Source organism: Callithrix jacchus, chromosome 5, assembly GCF_049354715.1.
Source record: "Callithrix jacchus isolate 240 chromosome 5, calJac240_pri, whole genome shotgun sequence".
Classification (NCBI taxonomy): domain Eukaryota; kingdom Metazoa; phylum Chordata; class Mammalia; order Primates; family Cebidae; genus Callithrix; species Callithrix jacchus.
The window spans coordinates 133,833,512-133,849,325 of record NC_133506.1 but is presented as its reverse complement, the minus strand read 5'-3'; the positions used below and the strand labels follow the sequence as shown (position 1 = coordinate 133,849,325).

At 42.2% G+C, this 15,814-nt stretch overlaps 1 protein-coding gene across 19 annotated transcripts in view; it reads right to left on the bottom strand.

Moving 5' to 3' along the window:
- TNRC6C (trinucleotide repeat containing adaptor 6C) overlaps positions 1–15,814 on the bottom strand; it is a 147,731-nt gene that overhangs the window by 46,363 nt on the left and 85,554 nt on the right. For 11 of the 19 annotated variants that reach the window (XM_054256537.2, XM_035301894.3, XM_054256544.2 and 8 more), the window contains one exon: positions 8,808–11,414. In XM_054256537.2, the coding sequence (XP_054112512.1) occupies positions 8,808–11,414 (2,607 nt within the window). The remainder of the gene's footprint in view (positions 1–8,807; positions 11,415–15,814) is intronic. The other 8 variants (XM_035301891.3, XM_078374747.1, XM_078374749.1 and 5 more) reach the window with 1 other exon arrangement.

Genomic DNA, 15,814 nt, shown 5'->3' with positions numbered 1-15,814 from the left:
AATTAGCTGGGCATGGTGGCACGTGCCTGTAATCCCAGCTACTCGGGAGGCTGAGGCAGGAGAATTGCCTGAATCCAGAAGGCAGAGGTTGCCGTGAGCCGAGATAGCACCATTGCATTCCAGTCTGGGTAAAAAGAGCAAAACTCCGTCTCAAAAAAAAAAAAAAAAAAAAAAAAAGAGAAAAACTTACAGTATAAAATGCAAATAGTTAACCATAAATTTTACACTGTTTGGCTTCAACATGGATGTTACAATATCAATTATGAAATGTATTAATATTCTGACTAAAAATAGCATGGAATCAGTTCCCTTGATACTCTTTATTCTAAGAAAATGCAGTTAAGACTGATTTATAACAGAAGGACACACAACCTAAAAATCATTTTAAAGTACAAGCTCTATGCTGAGCAATATATTATGCAGATAGTTACCAATGACATGGGATAAGCCCTATCCACTTATTGCTGGCAATTGATAACTATAATACTACCTTTAATTACACAAAAGACAATAATATGCATCGGGAGAAATAGTTACACAAATTGAAAGGACAAAATTAAATCAGGGACATTAACACAGCTAATAAAAATTATGAAGGTTTTGGGAAGCTAAAATAACTTATGTGTTGCTACAGACCAACTAGCTATAAAAATGCTAATTTATTGCAGGTAATTAAATAATGGACTCACCTAGAATTTGTTTATCATCTCTAGACCTCCATTTCTTTGAGGAGTCAATATATATTACAAATTATTTAAGTCAAAACTAAGAATAAAATATTAAGATTGTGGTAAGCATAGTTAATTCATTTTTATAAAGAATTTTAAATTCCTCTTAAAAGCAGCAGAAATGCCTACAGAGTATTTTCATGTAGAAGGCAAACGATTTGCAAGCATTATGTTTCAAAATCTTAGAAATGAAAGAACACTTGCTTACTCAAAAAATTTAAAAAACCCAGTATTTCCATTTTTATTTTTATTTAATAGAGACAAGGTCTTGCAGTGTTGCCCAGGCTGAAGTGCAGTGGCTATTCTTAAGTGTGATCAAGGTGCACTGCAGCCTGGAACTCCTAGATTGAAGCGATCGATCCTCCTGCTTCTGAGTAGCTAACAGGCGCCTGCCACCATACCTGGCCCAATATTTTGATTTTCAGTTGAATCTGGCAAGATTTTAATTTACCTACAATGCCATCCTAAGAGAAACACTAGGATGTATCATCTGACACTCTAAAGGTTTTAGAAGAGATGCTAAAAATTGAAATGCAACAGAAAATTTTGACGCAGAACAAGTATTTTCAGCACATAGAAAATAATTATAAGTACCTAGAATTAAAATGATCTCCACTGTTAAGTGTTTATCATCAGAGTGAATTTGGCACCTTTTTTGCTAATACTTTATAGGGATTCTTTTAAAGTTTGAATTGATGAGGTAGAACAAATTTCTATCTTACATTTAACATACTGATACTAAACTTTTTAAAATGGTCCTTCAAATACTACTGCTTTTTGCAGAATATTTCTGTACTATGGGGTTTTGGAATCGTTACCTCCCTTCAATTTCTTCAAATTAACAAACAGAGATGGAGATAATAAAACATAGCCAGAATATGCAGTTTTCTTCAATTTTAAAATATACTCTATTTTTCAAAGTGTCTAAGCAGTGTACACCTGGAAGATGGTTATAAAATTGAGCAGCAGACAGAGAAAAGGCCAAGAAATAAGACCCAGGAACAGAGACTCACTCACTAAACATCATTAAGCGCATCACATCTTAAATACTACAGATAATTCAGTCAGTGGATGGAATTCTTTCCTCCATGAAATAAGCAATCAATTCTAGCTTGTTCCACAGATGCCACTTACATAGCTTTATAAATGCAATAGGCAGTCCTTTTTGGGAAGAAAGGTTTAGTTAAAAAGTGGCCAATTATAATTAATTGAGAGTCTATGATAAAGGACTAGGCTGGGCACAGTGGCTCATGCCTGTAATCCCAGCACTTTGGGAGGCCAAGGCAGGTGAATCACTTGAGGCCAGGAGTTCAAGACTAGTCTGGCCAACATGGTGGCACACACCTGTAATACCAGCTGCTCAGGAGGATGAGGTACGAGACCTGATCAACCCTGGAAGATGGACATTGCAGTGAGCTGAAGTCTTGACACTGCACTCTAGCCTGGGTGACAGAGTTAAGACTCTGTTTCAAAAAATAAAATTAAAAAAAAATATATATATATATATGATAAAGGATTAAAAATTCAATTGACCAGGCATTTACTGAGTGCTTGCTATGTGCTTGGCTTTTTAAGGTACTGACCTAAATATTAATTAGATGAGATTTTTTACTCATACCAATGGCCTTTAAAAGTTAACATAAATTTACTATGATGGTTGGTTGGGTACTGGCTTATGGAAAAACAGAGCAGAATTGATAGTTGCAAGGTCAAGAAATCTTTCATATCTGAAATCAAGATGGGCTTTTATACAGTGAAACTTTACACAGAAGAGTTTGCTCATTATACAAGAGTACAGTCAGATGGCAAGGTATCCTACTTTTCTGAAAGCCTTTGCTGTGGGCATTTTACACTTCTGTTCCAAATTCAGGGGACTCTATTTGAGGGTTTCAGATTCGCGGTCCTTTCTAGAAGCAGACCACAGGCCTTGAGCTGCACAGCAACTTCTCTTAGAAGAGCTTCTCCCTGCCTCATCACATGGAGTAAGTATTAGAAAAGGAAAAGCCATTTTATTTAGTTTTGATTTCAGTACATTAATACAGATTTTAATGTGCTAACTCTTCCCTACTGGTATGGGGGGGTGGGGGGACACACTGTATTTTCTTTTTGAGACAGGATCTCCTGTTGTCCAGGGTGGAGTGTGGTGGTGCATCCACACAGCTGACTGCAGCCTTGACCGCCCTAGGCTCAGGTGATCCTCCTGCCTCGGCCTCCTGAGTAGCTGGGACTAGAGGCACGCTAATTTTTGTATTTTTTCTAGAGAGGTGGGTCTCATTAGGTTGCCCAGTCTGTTCTCAAACTCCTGGGTTCAAGCAACCCACCTGGCTCAGCCTCCCAAAGTGCTGGGATTACAGGCGTGAGCCACTGTGTCCGGCCTCGCACTGTATTTTCAACTGTCTTCATCACTCACCTATTTTGAATTGAAGGTACCTAAAGCTAAGGTCCTTGCATGTGGGGTTCACGTGTCTCATGCCATGGACTTGTGCTGAGAAGCATCTCTTCCTACTTCCTAGCAGGCTTCTAACTCCCCAGTCCTTGCTCAAGTCCAGCCCCACTTACCAAACCCCTCCAACACAGGAAAGCAAAACACTAGCCAAATCCAAACCCAAGAAAAATTCCACATCTACAAAAAACATAGATCACTTAGATCATTCCCCTTTTAGTAACCATTGCATAGTGCTTAAAATAGAATTCCTTCTGGCTGGAGAGGTCAACGGGATCTATTTCTGAAGTTATGTGAAAACAGCTCAGCTGTAACAGGATCTTGCTGATTCACTCTATCTGCAGGTGACTGTTTTTTGGTATAGTTTTTACACTAAAGAATGATAAACTTCCTAGGACAGGAGTCTAGAAGGTAGGCCAACACACTCTAGCTTCTGCTGCTGAAGAGACTTAGAGAAACAATACACGTTTCATTGCTGTAGGTAGAAGCTTCCTAACTTTTTCCAAGTTTTAGTTTAGTGAAAGGGAAATATGCGTCTTCCATGATTAATACACACAATCTCTGCTTTTATATTTTATATTATGATAAATGTTTCAAAAGCTAAGTTTTAAAGCAAGTATCACCAGATTAAGTACCCATATGCAAAGTAAAATTTGACTCTAGCTAGAGCCTTTGCTCACTTGTAGGAGCCCACAGTGCTCACCACCAGCACAGCTGAAATGCCTGCTGTGGTCAAGAGACATCTCTAAAGAACTGCAAATAGGCAGTAAAATGAACACAAAAAATTCTAGACTAAGATCAGTATTAGCAGTATACTTCCTGCATAGGTCAATTTTTGATTGGCATATGTAATGATATTTTACTTCTAGCCACTGTTGGAAGACACAGTATGTCGAGACCCCACTATGTTGCTGGTTAAGCTTGGATCAAGTGTATAATGGCCTTTATACTTTAAAATTATCTATATTTTGGTGAAATCTGAGTTCAGAGATGAAATCCCTGTAAGTTCTTCTTCAATTTCATTGTTAGATTCAGAGCCAACTATGAGGCTCCATTACTCACTAAATGGTTTTACTAATTAGTATTCAATGTTCTCTTGTGTGTCTGCAAGTGTTTTTTTTTTTTGAGACAAGAGTCTTGCTCTAACGCCAGGTTGGAGGGCAGTGTCGCAATCCTGGCTCACTGCAACTTCCGTTTTCCGGTTTCAAGCAATTCTGCCTCAGCCTCCCGAGTAGCTGGGACTACAGGCACGCACCACCACACCAGGCTAATTTTTTGTATTTTTAGTAGAGATGGGGTTTCACCATGTTGGCCAGGATGGTCTCTATCTCTTGACCTCGTGATCCACCCGCTTCGGCCTCCCAAAGTGCTAGGATTACAGGTGTGAACCACCGCACCTGGCCTGCAAGTGGGTTTTTAAGTGTCCCAGAATATTTATGTCTATGTATACGAGGTAATCATGTTGCTGAGTATTTTTAGGATTTGCTTCATTCCCTTAGAACACACGTAAATGCTATGTTTGTCCTTTCTCCCTTTGTGCCACATCCCACTAACTGGTAAAACAACAGACCAGTTTTACAACAACTTAATAGCTTCGTATGCACAGCAAAACACCAGGTGCAGGTCCTGCAATTCTGGCTCGCACCAGAGACTGAGTAATTAAGGAATGTTTTGACGAGGAGGAGGTGTGCGAGCCAGTGTAGACAACTTCACATCCTGGGTCAAGTGCAGCCTCTGAAGCCCTTCTCAGGCAGCCTATACTTTCTGATAAAAAGACAGGCACAGGGATACTTCTCTGGATTCATACTGTTGTTTTATCTCCAGAATGAATCTGAACCAGGTCCAGACAATCCAGTTTAGGAAGCTACACTGCATTTCCTAAAATACTGTCAGTTTTCCTCAGGCTCACAGAAAACTAGTTAATATCAACAAACACAGGAGAAAAATGACGTTCGGAACATTCACTCCTTTAAAACACACACACACAATATGTAATTCAGAAATCATGTTTTTTAAGATAGGAGAGATCAATACTCTTAAGTGATAATGATAAAAAATTTAAAACCCAAACTCTGACGTAAGTGAAAATTCTATAAATTCAGCATAGGCCAATCAATAGCAAAATTACATAAAATCTAAAAACACCAACTTTAAAAACAGAAACTTCACGAGGCAGTCACAAGTGGAAGGCTTTTGTCTGGGAATCCCAGTAGCTACTGAAAGCTATGCAGGCATTCAAGCCAGTAAGCAGCACAGCCCCACAGGTGCTGAGATTGCTGCTGCCCTTGCTGCCCCTGAATGGCCAGAAGGCACAGTAGCCAGAGAGGAATGCCACTCCCGTATACTGTCACCTCTATGGAGGGAACTGGTATGGAATTGTGTCTGCTACTTCTATAGGCTCAAATAATCGCTTGGTCTAACAAGCTTGGAGACTGAAAGACTATGATTACTCGTAATTCTTTTATTTATTTATTTATTTTTGACACGGAATTTCGTTCTTGTTACCCAGGCTGGAGTGCAATGGTGCGATCTCTGCTCACCGCAACCTCCACCTCCTGGGTTCAGGCAATTCTCCTGCCTCAGCCTCCTGAGTAGCTGGGATTACAGGCACGTGCCACCATGCCCAACTAATTTTTTGTATTTTTAGTAGAGACGGGGTTTCACCATGTTGACCAGGATGGTCTCAATCTCTTGTCCTCGTGATCCACCCACCTCGGCCTCCCAAAGTGCTGGGATTACAGGCTTGAGCCACCGTGCCCCGCCTCGTAATTCTTAAGGGTGATGAACTTCACTCTCACCTCAAAAGAAGGCATGGTTGATGCCTGAGGCTTAAACATCACAGGTAATATAGAGCAGGAATAACAGTCAATGTAGCCACCTTACACCAGTGGTAGAAAAAGAGATTCACATTATAAATGAAAAAAATAAACAAGCAACCCCATTGTATGTTGTGCAATATGCTAAACTCAACAGTTTCAGCATATGAGCTTACGTCTACAGTTTGGCTCGCAGAATAAGGATATAAAAAATACTTTTGAATAGCTATACAATGTGTTTATGTTTTAAGCTAAGTGTTATTAAAGCAAAAGTATCTTTTAATCTTTTAAGAAGTGTAGTGTGGCCTAAGTGTACAGTCTACAGCAGTGCACAGTAACACCCTAGGCCTTCACATTCACTCACTGTCACTCACTCACTGACTCACCCAGAGCCACTTCCAGTCCTGCAAGCTCCACTCGTGGTAAGTGCCCTACACAGGTGTACCATTTTAAATCTTTTATATCCTACTTGTAATATCCTCTTTTCATATTTAGATACGTAAATACTTAACCATTGTGCTTCAACTGCCTCAGTACTCAGAAATATGCTGTGCAGCTTTGTAGCCTGAGAGCAATCTGTACCATACAGCCAAGGTGGGTAGGAGGCTACACCACCTGTCTGTGTAACTATACTTGATAATGTTACCACAATGCTGGAATTGTCTGATGACCCATTTCTTAGAATGTATCACCACCGTTAAGCAACGTTGACCATATTAATTCTGTTCTTGGAGGCTTTATTTTTTAAAGAAATGGGGACTCACGATGTTGCCCAGGTAGCTTTGATCCCCCACTTGGGCTCAAGCCATCCTCTCACCTCAGCCTCCCAAGTAACTGGGTTTATAGGTGGGGGCTCTCAGATCACTTTTCTGCATACCTTTACTATAATGCTAATTAAAGCCTATTAAATTTGATATTACTGGTCTGTCCCACTAGACTATTCCTTACTTAGGAATAATCTTATTTTTCAAATCCCTTCATTTTCCTTCTTCCTGCTTCCCCTTAGTGCTCCAAGTACTTTATAAAATGTAAGGACCTAGAAATGTTAGTCACATGTTAGTAAAAAATTGGAATCACAAATTCAAGTACCCCAAGGAACCAGCCAGTTAACGTAAATAGGCCCAGTGGAAGAGCAGCAGCACAAGCCTGATGAAGCTTAACGGCTACTGATCAAAAGCCTCAGTGCTGGGAACTGTCAGGGGCAGTGTGGAGTGTGGCCTCATATGGAGAGAACACACAGGCCCTTATGAAGGCAGCGGCTCTGACGGACTGCTGTCATGTGAATCCAATGTGTCAGACTTTTCAGGTTTCCAAAGGAAGCCAGAAATCTGGAATTTAATATAAAACATTCGCATTAAAAAATGCCGATTTACAGAATAAATGTAGGCCAAAAAGGCACATTTGTGGAACTAGGTGCAGCCCATGGACCACCAGTGTTTGACATCTGGTTTAGCGACACTGACGTGTTAGATGGAGGCTAAAACTATCTTGTGATCCATAAAGGACTTCTGATGTGGCAGCCTCAGAGAGGTACAAGTGAACCACCAGAAGTCTGAGGAGGCTGGCGGGCCCAGCTGGTGGGCCAGGGGAGGTCCTGTAGGGCAGTCATATTTGAATTAATACAGCAAGCAGGACATTCTCCTGTTGAATGCTTATGATGAATACCAAAAAGGTACTAAAATGCCCAGGCTACCCTATACAAGATGGTGACCCCCCAACTCCATTGGCCCCTAGTATGCAGACCTCTTGGGCTGTCTCCTCCCTTGGCCATCACTGCCCGATACTAAGTATATACTTTAAATCACCTTGTTTGCCTCCCTCACTAGATCTACACCCTACCATGGCAGGGTTTTGACTGTTTTGCTCCCTGCAGTTTCCCCAGCTACTAAAGCACAGCCTAGCACATGGCAGGCCCTAATAAATTCACTGTGTATGGTGATCTCTGGGCCCTGACATTGCCCAGGAACCCTCCAAGGGCCCCAGTCAGTTCTCTGTTCCTGTTCTCTACATGGGCTAATGCATGCTCCCCCTCTACTCATGCCGCTGTTCCTAGCCAGCCCTCTTCCCCTCTGGGCTGGTATCCACCACACTCCCAGAGAGAAAAGAACCCCAGAAGGTGGCCTTGACCCTCTGGCCATGACAGCCTGGCCCACCTGTGCAGCGCTCTTTCCAGCTCCTTGCTTCACAAGATGGATGAAGTGTCCTTGACCTACTGGACGCAGGGATCTCCTCCCTCTTCATCCATTCTCATCTCTACTTGTTCCTTTCTAACAGCTTTGAAACATGCTCATGACTGCCACCTTAAATCTCTCCACTCTGGACTTTGCCCCTCTGGCTGAGAACTGGTCTTCCATATCTGGCACTTTTTATCATCTCCACTGGACACATCAGGCTCTGTGCCTACTGCTGTGCTCATGGGCATGTCAGTGAATTGGCACAGTCATCTGCCAACTTGCCCAAGCTCTGAACTGTGTCTATCTCATCTTCTTCTTTGCTCCTGCATCCAAATGGTTACAAAATCTTGTGGTCATGGAGCTGTCATTGCTTTCAAACCCATCTCTGTCTCCACCCCAGGCCACCACCACCACCAAAACATTCATTTGATGTCCTACTGAATATGCTTAATATATTTTTTTCTTGGACAGAAAACTACCAGAGGATGCTGCTTTGCTTGCTGTCACTGGATACTCTTTAAATATTGTAGGGTGATAGGGAACTTAAATTATTTTAATGCTATTTGCTATAAAAACACTATTCAAAAATATTCATGAATATATAATGAGTACGCTACTTTTTTACTCGTAAAGAAATATTCAATACCTTTCATACCTGGACCGAGCAATGGTGATCGATTCAGTTGAGTACTGGCCTGGTGTGGTGGCGGCGTCTCCACCCTGTGTGTGGTGTTGCTCGTGGTAGTGGTGGCGGTGGTGGTATTGGTTGTGGTACTGCTCTGGATGACCGGGTTGTTTCTATCCCACATGTTTACAGTTTTATTGTTATAGTTGCTTGGGTCCCCCCAAGCTGAGGTACCATCATCAATTTCCATTTTGCGGCGAATGGACGGTGGAGAGGGTTCTTCCCAGCCAGTTGCTTCACTGCTGTCCTTCTGTTTGACTGGTACCGGCCCCCCGATCCACCCTGTTCCTGTCTGTTTCACAGAAGCAGCTCCTCCCCAGTTACTCACATTGTTGTCTTGGGGTTTGTTAGCCCAGTTTTGTTGGGGGCCAGGTTTTAAAGTCTCCCCCCAGTTTGTACCTGGATTGACCTTTGTATTTGTGCTGCCCCAGCTGCTGGTCCCAGATCTCGTGGTGTCATTCCAACCAGACCCTGATCTATTACTATCAGCATCCCATCCAGATCCATTTTTTTTCCCATCCCCTAAGTGTGCCAGGACAGCTGATGAATCTGCCCAGTCTCCCCCTCCTGCACTCCAGGCTGGATTTGATCTTTGTCCATCTCCCCAGTGTTGGGATTTGGGCTTTGGAGGCTCACCCCAGGTGGGTGACTTGTCCTCCTGATTTGCAGCCCCACTCCAAGCATGGCCACTCTTGGCAGCAGCAGCAGTACTAACAGCAGTAGAGCTTATCGAGTCCCCCCAAACCCCCGGGCCACTTGGCGCTTTGTTGTTGCCATCTCCCCAACCTGTGTTTGCTGGCACAGCGGCAGGTGGCGCACTGACCCACCCAGATACTGAAGAGGTATTTGTACTGTTCATGATGGACCCATCATTCTTCCCCCCTGAGTTTGAAGGCTGAGTAGCTGCACAACCCCAGGCCTCTGTCCCATTGTCATTTTTCCTTTCAGACCTAGGGGATTCTTCAAATTCCCAGGCAGTGTTTTGCTTTACAGGAGTCTGTCCCCAACCAGTATTAGACAGAACTCTTGGGTCAAGATCATTCCTTGGCAACTGGATATGCCCTTGGTCTATAATCCCTTTATCTCGCTTTCGGCCTTCTCCTGTTCCTTCCCTCCCAGTGCTTCCTTCATTGTGGTTGCCAGAACCATCACTACTTCCTTCACTTGCTGTAGTTCCAGAAGACGCAGCTTTGGCCCAGGAGGTCATGTGTTCACCGCTAGGCTGCACAGTAGGGTTCTGGCTGGTGACACTAGGACTTTCCCACCCTGTTGATCCTTTCCCATTGATGTCACTATTGGAATGCTGGTTTGGGGGCTTTCCCCATTCTCCATTCACACCATTAGAGGTGCTTCGGCTGGGGTGGCCCCAAGCTCCTGAATGGATATTACCAACACCATTGTTGCCACTGCCCCTTCCCCAAGCAAGTATTCCAGGACCAGCAGGAGGTCCTGAATCCCAAGCATTTCCTCCATTTCCTTCCTTTTGCACAGCACTGCTGGATCCATTTTGTTTAGCACTTAATGCTGAGTTCACAGTGTCTCCATTCCCCTGACTGAACCCAGAATTGCCATTTCCTGTGGCAGGGTTACCTGGGGACAATCCCCACACGGAATTGCTTATTCCTTCAGCACTGCCCCCACTGACTTGAGAAACTGATGATCCATTAGCACCAGGAAGGCCTTGCAGGTGGGGTGGGATGATGGCCCCCATACCAACAGCCATGCCCCAGTTTGGCAGTCCATTTGTCTGCATTGCATTGATAGGGTTGGGTGAAGAGTTCATGGGGTTAGTGTTATTTGGTCCATCAGTGTTAAGGTTCTGAGGTTGTACGCTGAAAGACACATTCTGAGAAGTGGACGTTTGTGGTTCTGTGCTCTCTTGCGGCAGCAAATTTCCCCAAGCACCTAAAGTGCCTGTCGGGTTCCCGTTCTGGTTGCCCATATTTTGACCTATGGCACTGACTGGACTGCAAATACTGGAAGGGCTGCCTGTTGCCACGGTTCCTTCATGTCCAAGTACAGGCCAGGCAGCTGGGTTGGCATTAGGATTAAGGTTAAGATTAATGCCAGCATTGGAGTTGGAAGCACCCCAGCAATTCTGACTTCTCCCATCTCCAATCATGGTGTCCATTTTTCCATCCCCACCACTGATAGAGCAGTGAGCCAGGCCAGAGCTGGAGCCTGTGGCTACACCCCACACTCTGGCTGCACTTCCATTACTGTTCGCTCCTCCTGCTCCAAGGGCACTCTGATTAGAAGGGCTTTGGACGAGTGCGCCATTGGTGCCATTATTGCCATTTGTCTTCTTGGTATGTCCAGTGAAGTTGCCCTGGGCACTCCCTGTAGCCATGCTACTGTTCTCTGAGCCACAGTTGGAGGCAGAGTCAGTGTCTGTAGTACATTCTGAGGCAGATTCAGTCTCTGTTCCTGTGATGGAAGGCCACGCCTCCTTGTCAGTCCTATCTATTATCACTTTATCCCAGCTGCAGTTGGCTTCACTTCTGTAAGTAGGCTGCTGTCCCCAGTGGGAATTTTCATAATGATCTGCCAATCCACTATGACTGAGATCTGAAAAAGATGAAACAAAATTCAAAATTAGATTTTCTACCCATTTGTCAATGAATCAACTGTTAACTAGTCTTTGGGGAAGCTCTTTATTTCAAGTCTTCAAATCTGAATGACAAACACTAAAAAAACGACTTAAAGAAAAAAGCTAAATAGCTTCTTCCATTTTAAAAAAGCGTTAATGTTTCTAAAATTGTATCAATTCCGACCACTACACCATACTATTATTCCCCTTGGAGAATACTCACAATGCACATTAGCACATAAGGATCTCTGAAAGCATCTGTAGGAAAGGCAGCTCTGAAAGACACGTGACTTTGAAACTCCTGTAAACAGAGACTGCGACACACTGGCAATGACAGTAAGTTCATATGGAGTTTTGAACAGAACTTGTAGTTCTCTTTAAGACCTCTAATTACAGTATTATATAGAGGAAGAACATGGCTTTCAGCAGAAACAAACTGTAAATTGCCTTGCAGAAATCATAACAGAACCAATATTTGGGGTGGGGGAAGAGGTGACGGAAGGAAAGGGAGACAAGACATATGAGACAATGCTCTCTTATGTTTATCAAGAATACTAAGGATTAGAAATGTTTAATTAGATTTATGCTACTTTATCTGATCTTATCTACAATTTAGTTTATTGTTGTCTCCTGTGCATTAATTAAAAAAATCTGCAACTCAAGGACATGGCTAAAAAAAAAGAAAAAAGAAGAAAGAAAAAGAATCTCAGCCCTATAGGTGGTATCTTTTGGGTCTCCAAGGATTCCATCTATCCTTGTTTTCTATTTCTTTAGAGCCTTTTCTTTGGAGATTCCTAGAATAACTTTATATGCTATCTTCTTATAGTATTTATATAACTCTTTGGGTCCTTTTAAAGAATCCACTGTTTGGGATCTGCATATTATTTCCTATGACTTTAATAATTATTTGAGTACTTCCAACATTGCAATTAAACTTATATTCCAATCAACTTTTCGGCAGACTTTTAAAGTATCTATCAATCAGAAATAAAGTAAAAGAAATGTTAAAAAAATTTAACCCAAACAAACAACTCACATATATAATTTAGAAATCTCAGGTGAGTTTCTTTAAATACTACAATATACAATTAAATTGCAATAAAACATTTTCTTATCTTTTAGAATCTTTTAAATTAGGTTCTCTTCAAATTTATTTTAACAAGAAAAATATTATGGACAGTTAGAACATGAATTTGCCAAATAAATTCTCTTTTAAAGTTTGATAGAGCTAAAGGAAAAAGAGTATACATGTAAAAAATTATCATTATCATTAGAAAGACCATACTAAAGCTAATATCGACATAAGAGAGATTTTTATTGCCTGATTTAAGAGCAATGTAATGATTATGGAATGATGGTCTAGGTGATTCCAAGGTAGGTACAAAATTCCAGGTGAAAACTACAAAGGAAAATGAAGACAGGCAACAGCATTTTTTTTTTTTTTTTTGAGACAGAGTCTTGCTCTGTTGCCTGGGCTGGGGTGCAGTGGCCTAATCTCTGCTCACTACAACCTCTACCTCCTGGGTTCAAGAGATTCTCCTGCCTCAGCCTCCAGAGTAGCTGAGATTACAGGTGTATGCCACCACACCTGGTTAATTTTTTGTATTTTTAGTAGAGACAGGGTTTCACCATGTTAGGCAGGCTGGTCTGGAACTCCTGAGCTCAGGTGATCTGCCTGCACCGGCCTCCCAGCTGGGATTACAGGCGTGAGCTACTGTGCCCAGGCAACAGAAAACTTTAAGTATTGAAACTGTTAGAAAACCACTAAGTTCTTCTCACTGCCAAATATTAGGGGTTGGCTCTATAACCCTGGTTTATGACAATCTGGTTTCAAACATACTCTAAAAACTAATACAATAACTAACTAAAGAGATAAATGAGCCATTCCTCATTTAACATAGAAAATAAGACGAAGTTAACATACTAAGATTATGGCTTGTTGCCAGCAAATATTGCCACATTTCATTTTACCATCTGTTTGGTTGTGCCATAAAGCGGACTGCCTCCAGACTAGGACAGCACTCACTGCAACCCAGAAAGCAGGAGGTTAACAACCTGCCTGACCAATGTATTCTTTTCCATAAGTGAGGTGCCATTTGAATACACAGTACTGTTGGTTCCATTCCACAATAGTCACATTGTGAAAGAATCTGCCCTTTGTTCACGGTCTGCTTTGAGGACTTGAGGGTTGCTCAGCCCCCAGTTTGACAGGTTCACACTCAGTTATAATGACAGGTTTGAGAGAAGCAGAGCATTACAAGCTGGTGGCTAATAAATGCTGTGGGACAACAGTCTAGCCACATGAAATGAAAGTAGATCCCTTATATAATATACAAAAACACATTCTAGATAAAGATCTAATTAGGAAAAGCGAAACTTCTTAAAGCTTATGAAGGAAATATAGAAGACCATCTCTATGATCTTGGACACTGTATCTTCTTATAGAAGACATGAAATACATAAGACATAAACAGGTGATAAATTCAACTATGCTAACATTAAAAACATCTATATAACAAAAGATATCACATAATGGAAACTAAAAAACCAAGCCACAGGCCACAGGCAGGGAGAAGATACACAGACCACAGGCAGGGAACAGATAATGTATGGTTATCAGATTAAAGAATTCCTGGCTGGGCACTGTGGCTCTCACCTTACTGTAATCCCAGCACTTTGGGAGGCCGAGGGGTGGCTTTCTGGAGGTCAGGAGTTCGAGACCAGCCTGGCTGACATGGTGAAACCCCGTCTCAACTAAAAATACAAAAATTAACTGGGTGTGGTGGTGCATGCCTGTAACCCCAGCTACTCAGGAGGCTGAGGCAGGAGAATCACTTGAATCTGGGAGCTAGAGGTTGCAGTGAGCTGAGATCGCTCCACTGCACTCCAGCCTGGGTGACAGAGACTCCATCTCAAATGAAAAAAAAAAAATCCTAAAAATCAGTAAGAAAAAGGCCAACAACCCAACCAGAAATGGGAAAATGATAGGAATAGGCAATTTAGAAAAGAGAAAACTCATATAGCCATTAACATACATGAAACAATAGTCAACCTCATGAGCAATCAAGAAATGCACTTTAATGTCACATTGACATTATGAAAGTGACATAACACAACAATTTGTGAACTGTGGTTCCCTCTGTGGGTGGGATGGGGACACCTATAACATATCTAAAATAGAGAGCTCTGAAGCAAATATGACATCATATTATGTATCTCTACTGTGAATACAGTTATATTATTTTCTGTATAATTTCTATTTAAAAAATATTTTTAAAATTTTCAATTTTCATGCTTAAATGTGATACAAATGAGGTGGCATAGAAGTGCCACCTTATTAAAAACCCATCTGCTCCCTGAATTGTCTCTTTTTTCTCATTTTGAGGAGTCTTGCTCTGTCATCCAGGCTGGAGTGCAATGCATGATCTTTGCTCACCACAACCTCTGCCTTACGGGTTCAAGTGATTCTCCTGCATCAGCCTCCTGAGGAGCTGGGATTACAGGCACGTGCCACCATACCTGGCCAATTTTTTTTTGGTATTTTTAGTAGAGACAGGGTTTCACCATGTTGGTCAGGGTGGTCTTGAACTCCCGACCTCATGATCCACTCGCCTCAGCCTCCCAAAGTGCTGGGATTACAGGCATTAGCCACTGCACCCAGCCTAAGTGTCTAATTTCTGAAGGTGAGTTTCTTGAGGGCATGGCAAACATCTTTTGTCTTCCATTCAAAATGCTTGCCACATATAGGCAAACAATGTACGTTTCCTAGGCAAACAAAACCATAAACGCATAGTGCTACAATCTGAGTTCTAGCTAAAGTCATCAATTAGCTGCACTTGCACAGCCCACATTGCTTTGAACAAGCATGTCTGTCTTCTGAGGGAACCACTTCCACCACAATGATAACGCCTCCTACTCAGACCTTCCCAGGCTTTGAGATATAGATCTCAACTATGCCACAGCAAAGTAACCACCAATGGGGCAATGCTGGCAGGAAGAAAAGTCAGTTCCACAAAGGCCAAAATCCATCTGCAGTAGCTGAAGTGCCATAAGGATGGCCATACAGAATGCCATAAGGATGAAGTCATGCCTGTTGAGTTTACATACTGGGTATCTGTAGAACCTTTTCCATTAAAACACAATAAACAAAACTTCCCCCTGAATGTCCCTATCCAAGCACCCTCATGTCTTGACCGGATTAACTTTCCAACAGGTCTCTTCCCATGCCACCTCCTGCCCCATCCCCAATAACATGCTCAATGCTGTGTATAGTGCTCTTTTCCAAATGAATGCCCAGTGAATCACCAATGGCTGGTTTTCTTTTTAGGCCATTCACATCATTCTTTCCCTTGCTCTGTGCTCCAGCTAGTTCCCTGAG